This window comes from Scardinius erythrophthalmus (assembly GCF_964197995.2).
Source record: "Scardinius erythrophthalmus genome assembly, chromosome: 14".
In the NCBI taxonomy this organism is placed as follows: Eukaryota; Metazoa; Chordata; class Actinopteri; order Cypriniformes; family Leuciscidae; genus Scardinius; species Scardinius erythrophthalmus.
Genome location: NC_138234.1, coordinates 10060915 through 10086879, shown reverse-complemented (window position 1 = coordinate 10086879; position 25965 = coordinate 10060915). Strand labels below are relative to the sequence as shown.

The window sequence follows — 25965 nt, the reverse complement described above, 5'->3', positions numbered from 1 at the left end:
CCCCTGGCTGTTTGTTTTTCAATGTTTATATGTACAATGCAGTTGTGACTGTAAAATGTCTTTGTCTGTTTGAAATTTGATAAAAAAAACAACAAAATTTCCTTGTTCCTTGTCATTGTTTTGGATTACCCTCAGTTTAATCAAGCCATACCCTTGCCTCAACTAATTTCCCTGAGCAACCCATGACAAATATTGACATATTATTGGTCACCTGTTGTGTGAAGTGTGTCTTTATCTCCAACGCTTTAAATTAGGGTCCAGTTCTCACTATTACAAAAAATTTTACTACAAAATGTCTTCCTTATACTCTATTTCATCTCTGTACAATATTTAATTACTGTACAGTATGTCATGAAGACATACATTTTAGGTAACACTTTATTTTGATGGTCCCTTTTGATCATTCTGTTGACTATGAAACTTTTCAACTACGTCAACTAACTCTCATTAGAGTTTTAGTGGACTGTCTGCTTAATATCTGCAAACTCTTTATTGTGATGGTCCTCCAACAGACATTCTACTGACTATAAGTAACTTTGCTACTATATGTCAACTTATTCTAACCCTATACCAGTAATACTCTAATGAGAGTTAGACATGTAGGTGTATTTAAAGACATGTGTATTTAGGTGTAGACATGTAGGTGTGTGTAGGTCTACACACATGTAGGTGTGTAGGTGACATGTAGGTGGATTATTTGATAATCTCTGATCTAATCTCTTGATCTTAAATGATTGGCTGTTCATACTTTTATTTGCTCACATCTGAGTATTAAAAGCCTGAGGATCCAAACTTGAGTTAACAGTGATACCTGAACTTAGCTGATTAGCATTTGCTTGTGACAGGACTGAAAGCTCTTTCCGCAAACTACAGACTTTAATATGTAAGTATCTCCCTTTTTTTCCCCAATGGTTGTGTTTTTGTATATTGCTTTTTTTTTTTTTCTTTTTTTTTTAAAGCAGCCAATTTGGAAAGAGGTTGTGTAGCAATAATCATAATGAGTGTACTGGTGTAGCGAGTCTCAAAAACAACACACTTTCAGAAAAACGTACATTTCAGATGAGTGTCCTCTTTGTAAAGTATTTATAGGGTTGATGACTAGAAATTAATTGGCAGTGGATTTTAAATCATTATAAATAGTGTTGACTTGACTCGTGTCACTACCTGTGCTATCAGTAGCATCAACTTACCTAATGTCAGTGTTAGATTTTCTCTCCAGAAAACTTTATAGGTCTTTGTGCAGTGCTGACCTGTTTATTTAGCTAAAGAAACAAAAGTAGTTGATGTGCCGAAATATCATTTCTATGATGATAACTCTCCATCTGAAGTGATGATAATTTCTGAAGTGCTTCCTTTATAAAGAGCATCGCTTTCTTACATAACGCAGTGAAGCGGCCCCTACATGAGTGAATAAATGATTCTCGAGTCATCGATATTAACAGATACAGCAGGACCGCCACGGACACCACCTGTTAACGCCGCATGTAAGAATGTATATTTTAAGCAACCTACTAAGGTATGGTTTGGGGAACACGCCTAGAAATGGAATAAGTTATACCTTAAGAGTCTTCGTTTCGCGGTCTAAGAGACAACATTATCGGGGAACGATTTCTTGGTCTAATGTAAAGAAATAGTATAGGTTTTAAAAAAAAATCTATAAAATTGCTGTTGTTGATATATCATAATATCAATAATAAATGATGACATTTTAATTTCTTTAATGTGTACATAGTTTAAAATAGCCAATTGGTTGTGTTAAAAACTAACCTTTTTACCAAATATGTCCTGCTGGACTGGAAATTCAGGTTTCTTCGAAAGTTTCCCCATTGGCGTAATACTCTTGTGTTTGAGAATGATTACAGCTTTCACCAACTGACATATGTTATGTTTTTCGCTATCATAACATGTAGAAAACACTTGGGGTTAACCACGTTCAAATCACACAGCCAACATTCAGAAATACTCAATTTCTTCTGTAATTACTTTAAAGAACACAACAACTAATAATTGTGACAATGGGGGAATAACAGTATTACATTCATAAACAACATATAGTTTAATATTTGCAGAATACCCTAACTGATGACAAATAAAAGTGATGTGATTTCAATCAGAGAAAATATCGAACTGAAAAACTGGACAAAGTCACATATGCACTGTCAAATATGTTAGGTTAAAATAAATAAATGAATAAAAAGTTTACTGGCCAACACTTAAGTCTATGTTGAAGCCAGTTAGTATCATCCCAGCACATAAGTGGTGTGGAGCAAGTTTCGCTAGCTTTTGATCATCCATTTGCTTTTCATTACAGCCTTGGGAGAAGAAAAGAAAGAAAACGTTTGGAACATTTAATATCACTTTACTCAGAAAACAAGGTATATCAGCTCTTTATTTCATTTCTCTTTATATTTTCTCAACTTATCACAACTAAACTGCTTTAGTAAGTCAAATGTCAGTAAAGGTGTTTTGATGTGTGTATTGTTCAGCAGGTCATGGAGATTCATCAGTCTGCTGTGATTCTGCTGCTGGTCTTGTGTGTGTCGTTCTCCGCTCATGCTCAACCACAAGGTTATGTGCGTTTCCTCAAGCAACATGTGTTTGGTGCCATGACTGTACAGAAATGTGACAGTGAGATCCGCGCAAGAGGAATCATACGCCCCCTAACCACCAACGGCTGCAAAGAAAACAACACTTTCATACTAGCAAGAAAAGAAGCAGTTAGAGCAGTTTGAGGCACAGCAGGAACTCCACTGGGCAGTAACCTGTTTATGAGTAACAATCCTTTCCCTGTGATCACTTGCAATTTACACAGTGGGAATACACACCCACAGTGTAAATACAGAGGGGCCAGAGACACTAGTCAAATTTTGTTGAAGTGTGAAGGAGGCTGGCCTATACGCTTTTTTGAAAACGAAATAATTACTATAGGCTAGAGGCTGGACAGAGAAAATTGGGGGGAAAAAACAAAACATCAATCAAACAATCAGAATCAATCACAAAGCCAAACATAAAATAGATAAATAAATACTTGACCCCATTGATGTGTCGAATTCAACATGTACATGTACGTAATTATATTTTATTAATTGTGCTTTTCATGTGCAAGATTCTGAATTTAAGCACTCTGTTAACACTTTTTAATGGGAGTAGTGAAAGAGCAAAAACAGATGAGGGAAGAAAGGCACAGATGTGTTTCCACCTGTCTGTAATCCTCAATAAAACTTCTCTATACCCTTAAACTTGTCTGATTGATTGACTTGCAGCTCAACAACACACATTTGAAGGAAAAATATAAATGTGCTTAATTTATTTATTTATTTATTTTTTTTTTTGTGTTTATCCCTTGTGTTATGTTGGAATTCTGTGTACTCCCCTTATGGTCCGGGTCAAATTGACCCTAATTGGATTCAATACAATTCCTCAAAAATCACACTATGAAAAACAACAAAGATTCATGTAGAAACTGTAAACTTTTAATATCAACATTTGTCAAATATTCCAAAAAATATTTATCTGAAGATATGATTTAATGGAAATGTTTTTTAACCATTTTTTTAAACTGTTTTGTTTTGACAAAATTTGAATATACATTATATTCATATATATTTGCATATACTTCACTTGCGAACATCACAAACGTAATAGTAATTTTGTTTGTATATGTCAAAAAAAAAAAGAAAAAAACACCAGCATGTTCAAACTTCGCATGAATGTTCATGATGATAAATGAGAAAAATCTAAACGGGTCAAGACGTCCCGCAACATAACACAAGGGTTATACTTTATACATTAGTTCATAGAGTATTTCTATCAATTGGTGTCTAATTTACAGACAAATGTATGTTAGAAGGTGCGCCCCTGCATGGTAAATCACACCACTGTGAAAAAAAAATAAACATTTGAAAAATGCCCTTTATGTTTGTTTTCCATATTCTACATCTAATTTCTGAGCTACAATTTTATTATAGCGTTGTGTGTCTAATCATTAGACCCCTAAGGCATTGCCCACACCCTTACAATGACTGTGAACAGTAAGAATAGATGATTCATGCATGTTAGTGACACTTCAATTTGATCATATGTGTTACTTCATCTGACAACCACCAAAGTAAAACAATCAAATAAGTGTGAATCAAGACACAATATTTTAGATAATTAAAAAATCTAGATACACATAGGTCTGGTATAGGGTCCAGATCTGAGATCTAAAATCAGACCTCAAGTCCAGATTTTAACATGGATGACTGAAAGGAAGCAGAAATTAAATATCTGGAATGGACGTGTTTCTATAACATTTTCCTTCCAAGACTGACCGAATCACCTTCCATTAAGCCTGATTCAAAAATCTCTACAACAGAGGTTATATGAGATTAAAACACACTTACTACTCTCTACTTTGCTTGTGATTTTGTTTTCTTTTTAAGAACAGTCCGCTGAGTACAATGTACCTGGTGGGTAAAATAATCAAAACCCTTCACAGCCTCAGCAGTTTCAGCATGTTTGCTCTATTATAAGCATTACTTTGAACAATTTAATCTGTGTACCATCTGTAAATATATATTAGAAAATAAACAAAAGGCATAAGGTTGTCAAGCTTGAACAAATATATACATCAATTAAGAACGCATGGTGTTTTACAATCTTTTCAAAGATCATTTACTTCATTACAATGCAGCCAAATTGTTGAGGAAATAGGGGAAAAAATACACAACTTCATATAGTATTGTAAATAAAAAGAAAGTGAATGTAATGTACATGTTCAATTCAATTGTCATTTATTTGTATAGCGCTTTTCACAAAACATATTGTTTCAAAGCAGCTTTACAGAAAGTGCACAATACAATTTTTAATATTAATGTATCAAGTTTTTGGCTTGTTTTTACACAACCATAATCAGACATTTTCAGATATTTTTAATGTTAAATTAAACAATAAGCAGACTAATTTCTTCCTTATACTCTGTACAATATTTAATGTACTGTATGTACCTTTTTTTTCTTTTGCTAAAAAACATAGATAAGAGAAGTGTGACAAGAATACACAATGTACTGGGACTAAGTTGGGCTTCACCAAACTTTATTCTGAGCTAATACCCAAAACAGTATTGCGCCCCCTTCTGCTTTTGATTTATTTGATACTGTATCTGGAAAACTTTATTTTGCCCCTGGAGTTATTTGTTCTTTACTTCAAAAAGACATATAGGCACTACTACAAACTGTTTTGTTTAATGGAATAGACTGGTGGAAGGTTTATTTGACTAGATTTATAATTGATACTATTGACCATGGCTCCATTTCCCACAAACTTCTCGAGACGACACTGGATCACCACTTACCTAGATATAGATAAAGGACTACTACGGGAACTTTAGGCTTAGAGACACTTTGGGGAACTTAGCATCAGAATGGCACCAGCTTGAAAAGGGGATCATGGGTGTTCCACCTCAGTTATTAACCCTTCCATGAATATACTGGTTAAGGCAGCAGAAGTTGAGTGCAGATGCCCCCTAATCTGGCGTCCCGCAGCCCCCCATCAGAGCCTTTATTGATGACCTCACTGAAACCACACCATCAGTGTCAGGAAGCCGGTGGATACTCCAGGGCCTGGAAAACTCATGGCCAAAGAAGAGTTTTAAGTCTGACAAGCCAGGTCCATGGTGCTAGATGGGGTGAAAGTGATGGTCAAGTTGATGAGTAGGTAAACCACACTCCCCTGATATCAAGGGGCGCACCAGTGACTGAAGCTAGAGACTGTGGCCTTTAGCGTCCTAGTTAAAGTGCATGTCTAATATCACAACGGGACAAGTGGGTATGGTTGTTGACCTTCAACTACCCAGATCCTTGTGGCCGGCCGTGTTATGTACAGGTCCTTCTCAAAAAATTAGCATATTGTGATAAAGTTCATTATTTTCCATAATGTAATGATAAAAATTAAACTTTCATATATTTTAGATTCAATGCACACCAACTAAAATAGTTCAGGTCTTTTATTGTTTTAATACTGATGATTTTGGCATACAGCTCATGAAAACCCAAAATTCCTATCTTAAAAAATTAGCATATCATGAAAAGGTTCTCTAAACGAGCTATTAACCTAATCATCTGAATCAACTAATCAACTCTAAACACCTGCAAAAGATTCCTGAGGCTTTTAAAAACTCCCAGCCTGGTTCATTATTTAAAACCGCAATCATGGGTAAGACTGCCGACCTGACTGCTGTCCAGAAGGCCATCATTGACACCCTCAGGCAAGAGTGTAAGACACACAAAGAAATTTCTTAACGAAAAGGCTGTTCCCAGTGTGCTGTATCAAGCCACCTCAGTGGGAAGTCTGTGGGAAGGAAAAAGTGTGGCAAAAAACACTGCAGAACGAGAAGAGGTGACCGGACCCTGAGGAAGATTGTGGAGAAGGACCGATTCCAGACCTTGGGGGACCTGCGGAAGCAGTGGACTGAGTCTGGAGTAGAAACATCCAGAGCCACCGTGCACAGGTGTGTGCAGGAAATTGGCTACAGGTGCCGCATTCCCCAGGTCAAGCCAATTTTGAACCAGAAACAGCGGCAGAAGCGCCTGACCTGGGCTACAGAGAAGCAGCACTGGACTGTTGCTCAGTGGTCCGAAGTACTTTTTTCGGATGAAAGCAAATTTTGCATGTCATTCGGAAATCAAGGTGCCAGAGTCTGGAGGAAGACTGGGGAGAAGGAAATGCCAAAATGCCTGAAGTCCAGTGTCAAGTACCCACAGTCAGTGATGGCAGGGTCAATGCAGCTAGCTATCAGGAGATTTTGGGGCACTTCATGCTTCCATCTGCTGAAAAGCTTTATGGAGATGAAGATTTCATTTTTCAGCACGATCTGGCACCTGCTCACAGTGCCAAAACCACTGGTAAATGGTTTACTGACCATGGTATTACTGTGCTCAATTGGCCTGCCAACTCTCCTGACCTGAACCCCATAGAGAATCTGTGGGATATTGTGAAGAGAAAGTTGAGAGACGCAAGACCCAACACTCTGGATGAGCTTAAGGCCGTTATCGAAGCATCCTGGGCCTCCATAACACCTCAGCAGTGCCACAGGCTGATTGCCTCCATGCCACGCCTATATGGATACTATAGATGTTAGTGGTTATTAAGCAGTGGATTTGATTTCTTATCGAATTAAAAGCAGGAGATGGGATAAAAAAAGATGAATCCGCAATTAGACAAAGTTCAGATAAAACTATTGCACCTGACATTTCTGTCCCCTCACTTCTGAAATGATGACTACACCCCTGAAAATACTTGACTCTGTTTAAGTAAACTGTCAAAGGTTTTGTAATGTGAAAGATCGGTTACCAGTGTGCATGAGGTGGTTTCTCAATAATGGGTAAGATCCTCTTTTGGCCAAGCAGAGGACAACTTAAGGCTCCTGGTGAGATGGGTATTTAAAAAATGTTAGCTCCTCCATACCCGATCACCAGCAGCCGCATTCCTTGGAATGATGCTTTTGAGAAATGTAGCCCTGGGCAGTTGATGTGTAGTTCCCAGCATGCTTTGCAAGAGACAGCATTAGGAGAGTAAATGTTTGAATTAAGTGTTGCTTTATGTGTTTTTCATATTTATTTATGAGAACCCCAAATCACACACTGTAAAAAAATTGCTGTAGTTATGCAGCTGTTTGCCAGTAACTTACTGTAGATTTAAATTTATGCTATTTACTGGCAACAGTATGTTCAAAGTTAAATGAAAATTACACATTAACAAGTCTTTGTCTTTATAGAATAAAACTATAAAATAACAATCTAATGCAACGCATTCTGGGAACCAGAAATCTTTATTAACCTTTTTCTGTTTGTTTTTTTCCTTCAGATTTTGGTTCCCATAATGCTTTTGCATGAGGCTGTTATTTTAGTTTTATTCTATAAAGATAAAGACTTGTTAATGTTTAATGTTCATTTAATTTTGAACAAATTGTTGCCAGTAAAAAACTATCAATTTAAATCTACAGTAAGTTACTGGCAAGTAGCTGCCAGTAATACTGTAATTTCTACAGATTTTTCTAACAATGCAATTTCTCAGTGAAGCAAAATTCCCCAATCTTCAAGGAGCATGTGTCGAATGTGTCCATCCTGAGCTTTAATGGAAATTAAATGATGGGTCAATGTAACTCAATTAAGTTAAAACAGCATTCCCTGGTTTTGTTAAATAAACCTGATTGGTTACTACAACACAATTAGAATTTATACTCCTAATTCCTTAACAACTGCACATGTTCATTTTTTTCAAGCCAATGTCATGATACAAAGTCTTAATATTTTATTATTTCTCCACTTTTGACAATTCTTAAGGCTGTCCTTGTGTAACTTATTTTCGTTATGTTATGTGCACATCATGGACCAGGCCTTGAACACACTTATACATTGTCACACAAACAGGAACTCAAGACACGCACATATTTGAAAATCTAACCGTTGTTATTATATTTCTTAATATGCTATATATGGTAGGGTTGACCTTGGATTACTATCATTGGATGGCCTGGACATCATGGATGATTCTGCTTTATCTTGTATATAAATATGACCCCTCTTCCTTAATAACCTTGAGAATGTTATGGTATTACACTGTCTCTGTGTCTGCTTGATCATTCTCCCGAGATCTGATACACATCACAGATGTTGAGAAACTTGTTTCCAACTGATGACTGACAACTTCGAGATCTGCATCTATCTGAAAATTCGTCTAACCCCAAGATCAAGCCTGACTGCATTCGGTTGGACTTTGTGAAGGTGCATCATAATAAAGGCCAGAGGTTTACTATCTCAGACTATAGACTGCAACCTGTGAGTATCAGTTCACATGAATAACATTTTATATTTTTGTAACATGTATAGAATTTTTTTGGGGGAAAAAGTGGTCAATAATCTTCAAAGCATTGAGTAATAAGAATAAAAAAGCATGCAACATACAGTGAGAATGTGTTTTTCTGGTGGCTAATTTATTTTATGGGGATTGTGATTTACTTGTTTTTAAATGTTAAGAATTTTAGAACTTTTCTGAGCACGTATAGGATATACAGTACAAGAAATTTGTTTTGATTCAGAGGGAAACAAAGTACAGTCAAAAGCACCAAACTGCTTTATTAAGTCAAATGTCAGTAAAGGTGTTTTGATGTGTGTATTGTTCAGCAGGTCATGGAGATTCATCAGTCTGCTGTGATTCTGCTGCTGGTCTTGTGTGTGTCGTTCTCCACTTATGCTCAACCAGACAATATAAAGCCTCGGTATCAAAAATTCCTCATTCAGCATTTCGGTCCTGATATGAGTGAGCAGAAGTGTACAAGTGAAATGAGAAAGAGAGGCATTACTGGAGCTGACGATGGCTGCAAACCTGTCAACACCTTCATACAAGCAAATTCAAATAATATTAAAGCAGTTTGTGGCAGAGGAGGAACTCATCAGGACGGTAACCTGTTTAAGAGCAACCAGCCTTTTCCTGTGATCACATGCAAATTACAGAGTGGGTCGAGACCCCCAAGATGTGAATATGGTAGAGGGAAGAAGTCCACTCGTTACGTTGTGTTGGGGTGTGCAGAAGGCTGGCCTGTACATTATGAAGAAGGCATAACTGATGCAAATAAGATATAGGCTGAAAAAAACCTTAAAGGCAGGGTAGGTAGGATTTTTCAAAAAAAAAAAAAACATTCCAAATTTGTTTAAACTGTCTTTATATACCAATACATAATTAAAATGTAAGTACTCTGAAAAAGAAAATATAAAAATCGAGTGACTGTAGACCTTTTAATCTGCAATAAACACAGCTCATTATTTCCATTCACTCCCACCCCTCCCTTCTGAGCTCCTTCCAAAGCCACGCCCCCAAAACACATGAACGCGCGACGCCAAACGCTCAGGCTCAGCTGGAAGACGCATTTACCTGAGACGAGTGGAGAGGAAGGAGCGCAGTACATACAGTGACATCATGTCAGAATCACATGTAATAAAATACCTAACTTTATCACTATGAATATAAACATATAAGATTTTTTTTAGTACTCACTATCAAGCTAGCATATCGATAATGGTAAAGTTTCATTCGGTAACGAGCTATATTTATAAGGCAAAACTAAAAACAGGTTGCATTGATACACGTTTTTCCGTTACCATCAGTTACACTGTGATGAAGGTGAATTTCGTGTAAGATTCATAACATATACGGTGTTTTGCATGTAAGAGTTTCCATGATGAAAACATTGTTGACTCTAATGAAGACTAACATACACTCCGAGTCCGGAGACAAGTACCGCATCGTCGGTTCGAGGACAGGTCCGGGGTTGAGGGCGAAGCAGAGGAGGTTGTTCAAGAGTGCGGGCAGGGTCTGAGGAAGTAGTTTTTGCCTTGTTTGCCTTCGCTGACTGCATATGCAGGTGCTTTGAGCTGAATATTTCCGGGAACGGTGACATGTGATGAGTGCACGCAGGGCAGCGCGCGCAGTGGGGCTCGGGCACGAGACATGAAGGCATCTGATTGGTTCTTTACATTCGCACCGAATGGCAGTGATTGGTCTGAGTTTTTACTGTCCTGCAGCTGCTACAGAGGTCTGATTTTTTTCATTCCTTTTTCTGAACACATAATGTATTGACTACTCTCAGGATGGAAGGACCATTTCACCCAGTATAAAAAAAGTGTTTCTGAACAGGATTACCTATCCTAGCTTTAAAGATGTTTAATTTACTAAACATTTATTCACGTCATTTGTTACTTGTTCACACAAATTTGTTATTTCTTTAAGTTGATGTTATATTCTGCACTTCTTCATGCATGGACTGTAAAAAAAAACTGTTGTTTTTACGGGAAAACTCTGGCAGCTGTGGTTACCAGAGAATTCCTGTAAAAAATACAGCAGCACCGTAGATAACTTTACGGACGAAATATGTAAATTGATTTACAGTGAATGAAATGACGGCTGAATCACATTAAAAAACTGTTAAGTTAACATTTTTTTGTTTGTTAATTTCACATAACTGTGTTGTATATAAATAGACAATTTCCTGTATTTTTTACATGTAATAATTGCTTATTGTGCATCAATAAATGATGAAATTAACAGGGAAATATCAAACAAAAAACTAATTTAAACTGGTAAAACAACAGTAAAACTTTGCATTCTAAATGGAGATGTCCTGTATACATAAAATATCCATAATATGCAGTATTTTTATGTTTTAATAATGCAGTTATATTGTGGTACATTTAAAAAATACACCTTGAAATGAGACAAGAGAGGAAAATATCACTTTTGCAAAATTTATTTGACAGCCATTAAAATAGTTGTAAACAATTGGATGCATTTTTTTTTTAAACAAAGTTTAAGTGCCAGGCACACAAGAACAACTCAGTTCACAACAACCCACATTCTCCCTGTCTGGAATGTTCAACAGTATGGCATACAACTAGGGTGACCAGACGTCCCGAAAAATTCGGGACAGTCCCGAAATCTAAGCTGTTGTCCCGAATCCCGAATCCGGCCCTAATTGTCCCGAAAATTATACTAAATCAAATTCTTGAGTAGTTATTGTCTGATAAAACATTAAAAACTGTCCTAGGAGGTTGAGTTGTCCTGCAGCCAGCCCCCGCCGGCTGCTCATTGGCTGCGGCATCTTTTTCTTCTTCTTTTTTTTTAAGTTCTACAAAGATACCGTAGGCGCGAATTAAAATGCATTGATAAGCGAGCGCGAGTTGTCTGCCGCAGCTGCGAGTACACACTCAAAAAAATGACTCATTGGACAAACTCAATTTAATTGATGGCAGGATTTCCATCCAATAAATATGTGTAGCCCCAACTTATAAAAAACTAATTCATGCAATGAAATGTAATTAAGTTGGTCCAACTCAATTTTGACTAACTTAAATGAGTTGGTCCAACTCAATTATGAGCAACTTAAATGAGTTGGTCCAACTCAATTTTGACCAACTTAAATGAGTTAGTCCAACTCAATTTTGACCAACTTAAATGAGTTGGTCCAACTCAATTTTGATCAAATAATTTAAATGAAATGGATACATTTAAAAATAAGTTTTATGCTTCTTAAACTTAAATTAGAACATTTAATTAAAAAAAAAACAATTAGGAAATCCTTATTTTGTACCCCATACAGACAAGAGACAAATCTTGATCGAGATGTTTTTATTTAAAACTCAATAGTGCAATAGTTATTTAATGTGAAAAGTACTTAGAAAAATGCAAGTACACATTTTAAAGCCTTTTTCCAAACATGTACAAATGTCTTTGTTCTTACTGAACACAACGGAAGATATGTTAAAGAATATGGGAAACTGAACAGTTCTGGGCCACCATTGACTTCCATAGTAGGAAGAAAAAATAACAACTATGAAAGTCAATGGTGGCCCAGAACTGTTAAGTTTCCCATATTCTTTAACAAATCTTCCTTTGTGTTCAACAGAACAAATACATTTATACAGGTTTGGAACAACCCCGGGATCAGTAAATGATGACAGAATTTTCATTTTTGGGTGAACTATCCCTAAAGACAAGAATGACAGAAATACACACAAAAAGTGTGTAAGAAAAAGCATGTAAGAGTGTTAAAAAATAATAATAATGTGTGGTGTGGTGTGTGTGTGTGTGTGCGTGCATAAGTATGTTAATGACTCAATATACAACAATGTATTCTCAAATAATTCTCATTGTGTTCTCAAAAAAAGTGCACATCTCATGCAAACAGCTTGATTTTAAGTTGCTGGATTTTTGCATTCAGCCTATGTCCATCCAAGTTCATTAGGATTTTCTGGATAAACTTGAAGGTGTACTTGAGGTTGTCAGGAAAATTAAGATCAAGAGCATAAATGAGACCGAACAGCATGATGAATGCCAGGATCACGCAGTCTAGGTCCCTCAAAACCTTAATGCCCTCGATCACAACTCCTATGTCTGCTGTACAATCTCCTCTTTGGATTTTGTAAATCCCCATTTTCTGCATCCTCAGTGGCCTGGACAAAACACAAAACACTTTGGTTAAGCCCAGGTGAATTTGACCCTTTATATTTTAAAAGTAATCAGCAAATTGCATTGCTACTTTTCACTTTTACTATTACATTGTTGGCTGCCATTTATTTCCATTTTATGGACATAGACATACACATCTTAAAACTTCAACAAATTCTATTGTGTTCAGATGAACAATGAAAGGCATACACAAAGTTATTACCCCTGCAAAATTATTACTATTAAAAATATTATTTTATTAAAATGAATAAAACAAAATATGATTATTCCACTAATACATATTTTATTGTGAAATTAAAATGAAAATTGAGCATTTAATAATAATCAATCATATATTCTTTTAAAACATAAAAGTACTAACAGAATTGTTGTTATATTCATAATAATCACTTACCACATACTCCTTGAAGAAAGAGTCTGGATCTTCAGTCAGGTAGATCATCAGGCCTTTCAGGGTGCACTCTCTCCTGATGTTTATGTTGTCAGGGGGAAAATCAAGACTGAAATTAGCCAAATGCAGAAAGCTGTACAATAACTAGACAAAACAGAAGACATTGCATGCATTTATACTAACAGTCTCTCTGATCGCCAGGGCGTTTTTGATCTTTTGCCCCTTAACTCCTCCTTTGCTCTTGAAGATCTGCATCAGTTTATCTGAAAAGTGGTTCAGCTGTAGGAACATTGATTGCAGTGGCTTCGTAGTGATCTGCATGAACTCTGCGTTCACCTTCAAAATGGAAAAAAAACAACAACAAAAAACAATTTCTTACTACGAAAAGAACCTAATAACGACTAAAATAAAACACTACATAACATGTTTACTTACTTCACTCTGCTGAGAGAGAGCTGGCCATTGATTCTTGAACACCTCTATCATGGGCATTGGCTGACGACAATGGGTTTGAAGTCTATTAATAAATGTGGATTGTGTTTCCGGTATCTGTGGGTGTTAAATGTACTGTAAATATTACTTTCAAATGCACATCCTACAAACATACACTGAACTGTTTCATTATGCCTGAGATGTCCATTTATGTGTTGAAAATAATCTTTCTGTTGCTAGCTCCTTGCATGAACACACATGATACTGGAATGTTGTTAATTCTTCTGGCTTTGGAGTTTCCTGTTTAGCATGTATTTTGTATGTGTGATTAAGAAGCTTACTCCATGTACTAAACGTGCATGGGCAATCTGTGTATGGACATGGATAGCGAAAACTGCCCCTAAAGCACACATGAGTCTGCCTAAAATGCTGCAGAAACAAATACCTGCTAGTTAGTTTCGATGGACACATTCTTTGTACTAAAAAAGAAACAATCCTAAAAAGAAGAATAAAAAAGTATTATAAGATACCATATTTAACAAATGACACAAGCAGCCTAAATCAGAATATTTGAATATGACTTACTATAAATAGGAGGTTGCTGTTCACCTGGTCATGTTCATAAAACTGTGAAAGAGAAGATGTTGATTAGGAGTGGGAACCAGTACTCACATGAAAATATGCTTTTTGTTTACATGGTTCTGTTTTACCCAACTCGTTCACTTAAAGGATTAGTTCACCTCAAAATGAAAATTTCCTGATAATTTACTCACCCCAATGCCATCCAAGATGTTCATGTCTTTCTTTCTTCAGTGGAAAAGAAATTAAGTTTTTTGAGGAAAACATTTCAGGATTTTTCTCCACACAATGGACTTCAACGGTAACCAAATAGTTGAAGTCCAAATCAATGCAATTTCTAAGGGCTCTGAAGTGCTTCAAAGGGCTCTGCATGATCCCAGCTGAGGAATAGGGTCTTCGTTCGTTTTCTAAAAAAAAAAAAAATCCTGAAATGTTTTCCACAAAAAACTTAATTTCTTTTCCACTGAAAAAAGAAAGACATGAACATCTTGGATGACATTAGGGTGAGTAAATTATCAGGAAATTTTCATTTTGAGGTGAACTAATCCTTTAATATTACAATTCTCTCAAGTAATTAAATTGATTTTAAAATAATTTTAAATGTTTACTTGGTACAATTGTCTATATCGTCTACAATTGTCAAAAACAGACGACTGTCGTCCATTCTGTCACATTTTTCAGGTGTTCTGATGTAACTTAGGCTAACCCGTCTGTCACTTGCTCTGATTTTCCTTGGGCAGCTCAGCTACGATGTTGTAAATAGGTAGTTTACATGATCAAAGTAATCTTAATATTGAGATATAAGTTCTACCTTATGTACGTTACCTCTAGTTTAATTATTTAAACAGGTCTTTGAACAAAAAAGGCCTGTCGTGTATTTTTTCCCCCACAGCGCTTAATGTCATATGGTGATTGTGAAACACGGAATACCTCACTTCATGATTTGATGGTGAAATGTCTTATTTTTCATGTTAGGCAGGTCAAATTTGATCAAGAAAAACGCAATGTGGCCAATTCAGCGTAAGTGAGTGACGCAGCTAAAAATAGACTCGGCGCCGAAACAATCGCGGCGATCGCAAGCCTCCAGTTCATTTTATGACGGATATATCAATCCAGCTAGCAAGCCAATAAGTTAAGAACCAATTTTGCACTGTTACAGTCAAATTCGGGATCGTTAGACTGGTCTAACACAGAATTTGCACGTTGCGTGAGTAAATTAAGCTATCGAAGGGACACTTAAAACAATTCACCTTGCATAACTTTCACTGCTGTTGCATATTTCACTCAAAATCATGATATAAGTTACACATCCTCTTACAGTGAGGTAAATTCTTTATTACAAATACTCAAACAAGATAATACTTACCAATAACGAATACGACGTTGCAGTCCTTGCAGCGGCAGACGATAAAATGGCGGCCACACCCTCTGAGCATGTTCTTCTCTGAGCTTGTCTTGCACATGCGCAAATGACGCTCTCCGAAGCCAAATTAATTTGAGTTAACCAAATTAAATGAAATCTCATAGATGACACTATTTATACATTTTACGTTAGACTTATTAAATATATATACGTATTATTCCTAATCAGATATATTTAAATAAAGTGAACACAATTTAAATGTGTCATACCTAAGAAGGCCTTGAATCATTTTTTTGAGTGCAGTGAATGTGCAGCAGGCAGCCAGTCATAAAGAAGTGATTGATTGGTCACGGCACTGTGTGCAAAAAAAAAAAATTCGGCCTAATGTCTGATGTTGGGTTACACAAAGCAAATCATCAACACAATTATTATTATTTTTTTAATTTAATGACCGACAATTTCGTCATAATAATAATTTTGGCATAAGGCTTATTAGCGTTTTTTCCTGAAATGTCTGATTTACGCACTGTTATAACAGTCTTTTTTTTTTTTGTCACAATGACATTTGAGTTCATGATTTTAATGTTTTTTTTTTTGTGGCAGTAATTATTAATGACAGACTGTTGATATTTGATTAAAAATATGTTTGGTTCAGGTTTGAAAATTCATTTTATTATAGGCTATGTAGTCTAATATCATAGTAGGACTACCCCAAAACAACATCACCCCCCCCCCCCCCCGTCCCGAATTTCAGCCAATCGCATCTGGTCACCCTACATACAACTAATGTATCTCCATAGAGACAATCAGGTGATGCCAAGTTAGGGTTAGTACCTCTTCTCAAACAAACAGTCAGAGTCAACAGAAAGAGTCCACATTTAGGCTTAACACCACTCGTGATCGGAGAGTTGCTGTATCAGGGTGAGGACTCGAGGGTTCAAGTTGAGAGGGCGCTTGGAGTTTTTATTCTGTACTTTGGTTCCCTTTTCTGGGTTTGATAAAAAACACCTGTAGAATAAAAGCATATTAAGCATTTTAGTTGATCAATAAAAATTTTTTTACTTTTTGCCAACACATTTGAAAATACAACGGGGCTCATTCCTATGCACTCTGCAATGTAGTGCATAACGTTAGCCTCTTAATGTATCCAAATTCTTTTTACAAAAGACGCAGGTGATCATTTTTAGGATTTCAAGTGTTTGCCTGTGGTTTTAGCTGAACTAAGTTATCACAAACTGATCTAGCTAAGTTAGCTATCTTAAATATCAACTAACGTTAGTGCTAGCTTAACTGTTAACTTAACTTAGCCTAACTTTACATCATTATGGGCTTTCAGGTTTCAGCACACATTTTCACTTGGTCTCAAAAAAAGTAGACTAAATGTGAAGCTTACCGTGCAAACTTTAAATTTTCTGGATGAACAGCAGCAGATCCTCCAAAAAACTTGTGTTGAAATCGTAGATTTGTCCTAAAAACTTTTAAAATGATTTTGTCCGAAGATTTTCTGCTGCGCTTGTTTTTTGTCTAAATGCAGCTCTGTCATCTCGTGCTTCTCCCGCTCTCCTCCCGTGATTATCCAATCAGAGACGAGCTTCATATGCGCAATGAAATTCAACATTAGGTGGACTGAGCACAATGAGAAGAACACTGTTAGGTTGTTAAAAAAAAATAGAAAACGTAACGTTATATTAAAATTTAAAGACTAAAAGAAACATAAAGTGTTCCGAAGATTTCTGCTGCGCCTCTGTTTTTTCACTAGCAAATGCAGCTCTGGCTCGCTCGTTATTGACGTCACTCCTCCCGCTCTCATCCCGCGATTATCCAATCAGAGACGAGCTTCAGCTGCGCACTATGAAATTCAAAATTAGGCTGACTCGGACTCATTCAGTGCACAATCACATTGAGGCACTGTTAGGTTGTTTAGCCTGTGATATAAAATGCTAAATTTTTTATTTTATTTTTATAAAAATAAATAGAAACCATTAAGCTAAGTATTACATTAAAATTGAAAGACTAAAAGAAACATAAAGCATAATGATTATGGTTGGGAGTGGGGCTGAAAAGAAGTGTTACTTTGCACAGGCCTCAATCATTTTAATTCCTTATACACATATGCTATAACGGTATGCTGTCGTTCAGTATGCATACAGTATGCAGCGATGTAAGTGAAGGCACTGTTCGGTTGTTTAGCCTGTGATAATGACACAATGCTCAAATTATTACACATAGCATAGGCTACAGGGATTACTGAACAGAAGCATATCAATAATTTTAATTTATTACACACACGCACACACACACACACACACACACACACACACACACACACACACACACACACACACACACACACACACACACACACACACACACAAGGCTACAATATGCTACAAATAGCCTAAATTATAAAAACAATATTATAATTGTAGTCGTATTTTATATAGATAGGCAACCTCTCAGGTTCACAATTATTTTATTTTTGTGGAAAAAAAATTACCTCAATTTTCTTAGTTTCATCAATCATGCTAAAAATAGCATAAACTTGTAAAGTGACATACATACTTTATTTGTATTTTTAAAAACAACATACTAAAACTTTAGTTTTTACAATATTTGCATGTCAAATTAACAAAATTGTTTTGTTATGAGTATTACAGTATTTCTCTGTTTTTAATACCAATATTTGTAATTTTAACAAATAATTTTGATCATAATCACATATTGTTATTGTAAATATAACAAAATATTATGTTAAACAGTTTACAAAATTTCACTGTGATTTAAACAAAAAAAATACGTTTTGGGGTTTACAATGCTTTTCTGTAGGGATTTTACATCGTTTTTCTGTAAATTTCACGGTCATTTTTTACAGTGTGTCTCTGTGTAATCGTGCTTACTCAGCTAGTCTACTGAAATCATTTTGAGCATTGAAAGACCTAGTGAATGAGCAAAATGAGGGAAGAAAGACACAGATGTTTTTCCACCTTTGTGTAATCCTTAAAGGTCCCATGACATGCTACTTTTTGTAGGCTTTAATATAGGCCTTAGTGGTCCCTAGTACTGTATCTGAAATCTCTTTCCAAAAATTCAGTCTCAGTGCAGAATTATAGCCACTATAAGCCAGTCCCAGAATGCTTCCTTCAGACGGGCCGTTTCGGTGTCTGTAGCTTTAAATACTAACAAGGAGGAGAAAGGCGGCGCAAGGTGGAGGGTGGGTGTGGCCTTGACCATCTGCGGCAACGGTAGACCATGCATGTTTACATTGGATATATTGCAATGGCACGGAGACATGCAGTCTTTCAAGCATTTCAGTTTGACCCAGAATCTGATCCAGATGGAGAAGCAACGGATGAAGAAGTTGCAACTCAGCGGCTCCAGCAGGACGTTTCTGAATGGTTAGTTTAAAATATTATGTCTGGATACGGTACTTTATTCGGATGGTTTAGTTATTATCATGTAGCTAACGCTAACCTACTGTTGCCTTTTCACGGGAGATCTGTAACGTCTGTAATTTATATTATTACAATTACATCAAGCTCTGCGATCTTGAAATGCGGATATCGCGCACGCCGTATAACCAACAGGAAAACGCTATCCAAATAACAAAGAAGTGTACAACACTCGCGTTACAGTGTGTGTATTCACACACATACTTGATGCTGTCTACCTTTACATTAGCGCAAGTAACTTAACTGCAGTGCATAGCTAATGTTACAGCCACATTCTACGTGTAACAAGCTAGGTAACCATAAACAGTAAAGCAACAACTTGTATTAGTAGTTGACTTACTTGTCCGAGTTGTGTAACGTTAGCTGAGCCAAAGAGAGTTGGTACTGATCCAGACTTTAGTTTCAGACGTTCAGCAAGCCCAGCTCTATATTAACCCTTCGGTGTTCATTTGTACATCCAATTATTGAGCAATTATTATACCTCGCTCGCTCAAAAGCCATTATATCTCTCGTGGACAAACTAAAATCGCGCGCGCGCGCGCGCGTTCCTACTTCCTATCGCATTTTCTCATGGGCGGAAAATATTCTCTGGGCGGGCAAAGCAGAGACAGGGGAGGTAACATTCCTCCTTATAACGTCATAAGGAGGAGATTCAAGATCAGCGCGGTTGAGCGTCCATTTTCTCAAAGGCAGAGAAAGATAGCAAAAGCTCGATTTACACCGATTAAAATTTCTAGAAACTTGGGGACCATATATAGGCTAGGGGAACTCATATTAATGTTAAAAAACCTCAGAAAGTGAAAATTTCATGTCATGGGACCTTTAATTAAACTTCTCTACTACCCTTAAACTCGTCTGCTTGATTGTCTTGCATCTCAACAACACCATTTTGAAGATAAATACTTAAGAAACAAGATTTTTCTCTGTATACTTCATAACATTAGCTCACAGACGTTGCTATCAGTCAGTAATATTTTACAGATAAATGTAGTTTAGTAAATTGAGGAGAGCATTAATCTGCTAAAATACACCAGGATTATCAATATCGGCACATGGAAAAGAAGCATGTCTTGCACAAGTCTGCTTTTTCAAAACTTCCTCCTCTTCCACAACCTCCTTCTCTTATTTCCTGACACCACAATATCTTGCAGCATTGCTGTTGTAGTTGTTACTGCACAACACTTTTGGGTCCAATGATACCTTAACTGACTTTCAAAAGGTTCAGAATATTAAGATCAATACACCAAAATACATCATAATTAAACATTTATCTACAACCCCAATTCCAGAAAAGTTGGGAAGTGCAATAAAATCAAGAATCAGTGATTTGTTCATTTTCTTAAACCTTTATTTAACTGAAAAAAAAAGTATGAAAGAAAAGATTTCCAATGTTTTCACAGACCAAATTAATTGTATTCTGTAAAGATGAACAAATTGGATGTTGATGGCTGCAAGACACTCCAAAAAGTTTGAGATGAGCAAAATACAAATAAGATTATAGAATATCCAAGTTAAACTGTTTTGGCAAAGGTTGAGGGTATCTCGATTGGGTATAAAATTAGCATCTCAGTCTTTGGTTGCAAGATGGGTCATGCCTTTTTTTGTGTCAAGTTTCACGAGAGAATTGTCAAACAATTAAAAAAAATATCACATTTCTCAATGGAAGACTGCAAACAATTTATGTCTTTCACCATCCCTAAACATATTCTGACTCATAACATCCATTATGAAATTATTATGAAAATGAATAAAGAATAATAATACTAAAAAATAACATGAAACAGTAAATTTTTAGTCTTCAGGCTCAGGAGTACGTTGTCACTTTACACAGTCTGCTGCTGCATCAAGAAATGTCACTCGAAACTCTTTTACGCAAAGAGAAAGCTATACATCAGCTCTGCAGAGATGCCACTGAGTTCTCAGATGGTCTAAAACACAGTGGAAATGTGTGCTGATGAGTCAGAGTTTCAGCATGTTTTTGGGAAAACAGACACTGGTTTCTCAGTCCCAAGGACAAAAGGGACCATCCAGACTTTCATTAACGACGGGAACAAAAGCAAACATCTGTCCTGGTACGGAGGTACATCAGTGCAAACGGCAGGGGGGAAGTTCATGTGTGTGAAGGTATCATTGATGTGGAGGCGTATCCAGTTAACACAGAACGTTCCCCTAATGTTATTTTTTGGTTATTTTTTTGGGAACCAAATACTTACGTTAGGGGAACGTTCTTTTTTGGTTTTATTTTTATGTAACAATAAAATAACGTTCCCAGAACGTTGCTGGGTGGTTACCATAAAAAATAACGTTCTGGGAACCATAAACTAACATTCTGAGAATGTTCTGGGTACCAAAAACTAACGTTATGGGAACCAAAAATTGTTAGCTGGGTTGTGGGATTGTACAGAGACATACACTGCCATCAAGATGACATCTTTCCTGTGAAGCAAGACAATGCCAGGCCTCATTCTGCATGCTAAAACTGAGTGGTTTCTAGACACTATTTAGGCAAAAATTCCACTTGGAGAAGTTAGTATCCTCAGTTCCCGCAGCCATCCAATCCAAATTTGTTTATCTTTACAAAATACAATTAAGTTGATCAGTGAAAACATTGGAAAACTTTTCTTTGTACTTTTGTCAGTTAAATAAAGGTTAAAGAGAATTGACAAATCACATGTTCTTTATTTTATTGCATTAAACAAAATGCCCCAACTTTTCTGGAAATGGGGTTGTATAACACCTATTATTTCTAAGGATGCTGAAAAGACTCTTTAATTCGCTCTTCATCTTCTTCTGAATCAGTTTCTGGTTCAGACATATAGCTGAATTAAACCAATATTTCCACTTGCCATTTTGTGGCGTTTATTACAGATGAGCGAGTGGATCATGTAGTCTGAGCTGTTGTGATTGAGTGGAAGCAGGGACTAATTTGCACACTTATATTTACATATTTTATATTTACATAAATTAAGTGATGTGAAAAAAGGCAAGGTTTTTGTAGATGGCTTCAGAAAGTAATTTCAGTGTCAGAGCAGCTAAAATAAATGTATTTATTTAGAGTCAAACTCCTAAAAATAATTAAAAAAAACAATTCTGAAAAAGACCGTCTAGATTAACTATAGACCCGATAAAGTCCGGCTATAAGTAACCCACTTGCCAAAATAACCTTGAATTTGGTAGTTTGCAGTTTTTGCCAAAATAACTTGCGCGATGTATGATATTCCATCATGTAAGCAAAGTAAACAGTGATTAAAAGGTGTTTGGTTTCCTTTCTTCACTCATTTCATTTCTTTGTTATCTAATTGATGACTAGTCTATTCCTGGGCTATGGTTTAGATGTCTTTTACATTTTTACTTGTTTTAGCCTAGACGTCTGGGCTGTGTTTGGACGCTATTAGACATCTTTGTTAGTCACTTTGGATAAAAGCATCTCCCAAATGGATAATTGTAAATGTCATTTCATGTTAATGTCAGTGTTAATTGCCATTTTAAGCTCCAGTAGGCCTCAACTTCCTTTAGATCTATGGCATCATTTTCAACAGAAGTAAACTGACCATAACATAATTATTTATTCATTTATTTATTTTATTAGTTTAACTGAAATATCAGTAATTCAAGCATTTTAATGTTTGCCATTTCACTCCTCCCAGTTTTCTATTAATATACATGTCTAAATCTTTCCAAAACAGTAGAGTAGATACAGTGATAAAACAGATGCAAAATCTTCCTAAATTCACAGGTATGTTGACAGAAATGTTGACTTTAAACCTCTCCAAAACATGCTTAACTGAATAAATTCTATGCGATCTGATGTCATCAATCAGAAGAGCATAGTAGTCGTGGCAGCCACGCCCATCAGTGCAGTGACGACCAATCGGAGCACAGCTTCAACAGAATCACAACGGGAGGCGTGGCCTTCTGAAGAATCAACTAAAACAGAATTGAGATTTTCAAGAAGTTGAATTTAGTCTCTGTCATGAACTCAAAAATATATCATTTTTTCTCCACAGGAAAAAAATAGCTTAGAAAGACATGAGTAAATGATGACAGAAGCTCATTTATCTCAAACTACCAATCAGCAGATTAATTCAGTGAATAAATGCAACTAATAACAGTGCTGTGGTACCTGCACATGTGTGACAGAATTGAGTGATGTTGAGATGTGTGGTCTGGTTGCTGATGGGATTGTTCAGCACACAGCTGTAGGTGTTTTTATCCTGATATTTCACCTCCAGAGGTAGAGAGAGACTGATTTTGAGATCAGACTCACTGATGCTGGACAACAAACTGTTTCCTTTGTACCAGGAGAGAGTCACATGACCCAAATTCATAGATGAACACACCAATGAACACGATGATAATGGTGAAAAACATCGTGAAGAGCCACTGCTGATGACAGGAGCAATCAGATAAGCTGAAATAAAGAGAATTAAAAATATGTAGGGAATAACTAACAACAAATAATAAATGATTAAAAGGAAAGGACTGGTTCTACTGTTAATCACTCTCATCTCATTTTCTGCTTTGTTTTTATTAGGTAATGTTTCTCAATAATTGTGACACTTCTTTAAATCCTGAAAACTCCCAGATTTCTCTAAAACTTAAATTCTAAAATGACTAAAACTGGATTTTTACATAAAGTACATGTGAGCATCTGTACACTTAAACACCTATTTCAACTTAAAAAAAAAAAAAAAAAAACTTAAGTTCAGTTGCTGCCTTATATTTTTGAATATAATTAAATTGTATTTTTTTTTTTCCTTCAACATAAATAATATTAAAGTTAATTAAAAACGTTATCAAAGCTTCAAATCAGTTAAACCAATTGCTTCACAAAATGATTCACTGTTTCAAAGCGCTCGGAGCGCCCTGAGCCCTGCTGGTGAGAACTGTGTAAATGCAACAAAAACGTGCATAAAAACACATTTTTACAAACCCATTGCAAATGTTTTATTGAAAGTATAATCTATCAAATGCAATTAACATCTAATATTAAAGTGTCTGTATAATATGTGTTCTTTTATTATTTTTCAGGGCTTGTTTGGTTTGTTTTATGGATGGCTTAGGTACAGTAAAAAGGCCAATAGACAGTTAACTGCTATTCCTTTTAATTATACAAATTCCTTATTAAAATGTATGTAATTTTTTTAAACTGATCAGAGGTCAGGTAAAACCTATACACTTGTTCAATGGTTGGCCGCTGGAGAGCGATCTCAGTTATCCATCGGTGACATTGGTGAAACGTTGGAATTTCGAAACGTTTCGAAACAGTTATGCTGTAACAAAGCCACATTCACAGAAATCACACAACCTTCGCAGTAATCAAAAGGATTTGGCTAAAATATGGACAGACCCATCAGTTGGGTTAAATGTTTTAATTAAATTTTATTCGTACACTTGTGTTTGTCCATATTTTACCCAAGTTTGGTTGAAACAATCCAACATTTTCACTGTGAATAAGAACTACAGCATCATAGTTATGCCACTGCAAAGAAGCTGAATTAGTAATAAATAGTAGACAGAAGAAGCAAACCTGTAATTGTGGACTCACCATAGACAGCAACAGTGAATCTGTATGTGTTGTCTTTCTTGCTATTAATGGTCATTTCATAGAGTCCAGAGTCTGAGGTTCTGGTGTTCATGATGGTCAGAGATCCAGTTTGATTGTCCAGCTTCAGTCTGTTTCTGAATCTCCCATCAGGAACACCATCATGTGTGAGGAAAGTTCTAGCCCTTTTATTGATTTCAGCTATAAGACTCTCTGGACGTTCAAATGTCCATGATAACAGATAATTTTCCTGTAGCTGCGAATCATTATACTGTAGGGTGATATCTCCCTCCGTCACTGATAATGACACCGTTTTCACTGCATCTGAATTACCAAACATTGCAGAACAGAGGGAGTTCATCATCACTAGCACATTTAAGCAGGTACACTTAAGTAAGAATAACTATCTTTAGATTTGGCTTTGGCTATATGTATAATTCACCAACCCATGAAATACTGATGGCCAATGGGTGAACTGGAGCCAGCAACGTATTGATGCTCTCGCTTTTTCTTGTTTAAATCAGATTTAGGCTCTCCCCAGTTTGAAATTCAGAAGGAACATAAACTTTATTTATATTGCAGATACTTTGTACTGTCAGATGGAGTGACGTTTAGAACATTAAGACTTCCAAATTCATCAAGATTTTGAATAAGATAATAGAAAAATAATGCACTGAATGTGGGATCAAACACAGACTATACAGATTTATAATATATTTATAAAACTATAGAAATGGTTAGAACTTACCAATCAGATGCCAAAAGCACAAAGAGCAAAAAACAAGTGAGCAAAACATTTTCTTCAGCAGTTCAGAAAAGGGGAAATATTTAAAAGTCTTGTAGAGAGTCTACTGATGTGAAAACTGATTCAGTCTGTGCCAGTAGAGGGTTGTACTTCAGATCTTATCCTCTTTTTTATTGCCTCATGTGCCTTAGCATGTCATCACATTAATAATACTGTACTGATTTTTGGCCTCTCCCACTCTTGTTTACACTACAATAATTTTGTAGTAATCGGCATCGTCATCTTGAGTGTCAATGAAAAACTATCTGAAAGAAAATCTGCTTATTTCTAAAGAAAACCCGCATGGAAGGACACCACAGAAGCCATATGTTCCACTGACATGTGAAGCACGGGAGTGAATCAATTAAACTGAAGAAAATACACCATCTGAAGTTGTACATATAAGAGTATTTCTAAACA

At 36.1% G+C, this 25965-nt stretch overlaps 1 protein-coding gene across 1 annotated transcript; it reads right to left on the bottom strand.

Annotated features, from left to right (window-relative positions):
* Positions 1-22803: 22803 nt before the first annotated feature.
* On the bottom strand, positions 22804-25638 carry LOC308701772 (CD48 antigen-like). Its single transcript, XM_081384203.1, has 4 exons — positions 25510-25638; positions 24765-25085; positions 23340-23627; positions 22804-23143 (listed from the first exon to the last, which is right to left on the bottom strand). Exons 1-4 carry the CDS (start codon positions 25556-25558, stop codon positions 23034-23036), a joined length of 768 nt encoding a protein of 255 aa, XP_081240329.1. The 5' UTR covers positions 25559-25638; the 3' UTR covers positions 22804-23033.
* Positions 25639-25965: the final 327 nt, after the last annotated feature.

Coding starts and splice junctions, on each gene's coding strand:
- LOC308701772 (XM_081384203.1), bottom strand. CDS start 25,558: ATGTTTTGCTCACTTGTTTTTTGCTCTTTGTGCTTTTGGCATCTGATT. Junction 25,086..25,509: donor GTGCTTTTGGCATCTGATTG/GTAAGTTCTAAC, acceptor TTGGTAATTCAG/ATGCAGTGAAAACGGTGTCA. Junction 23,144..23,339: donor ATTCTGTCACACATGTGCAG/GTACCACAGCAC, acceptor ATTCTGTTTTAG/TTGATTCTTCAGAAGGCCAC.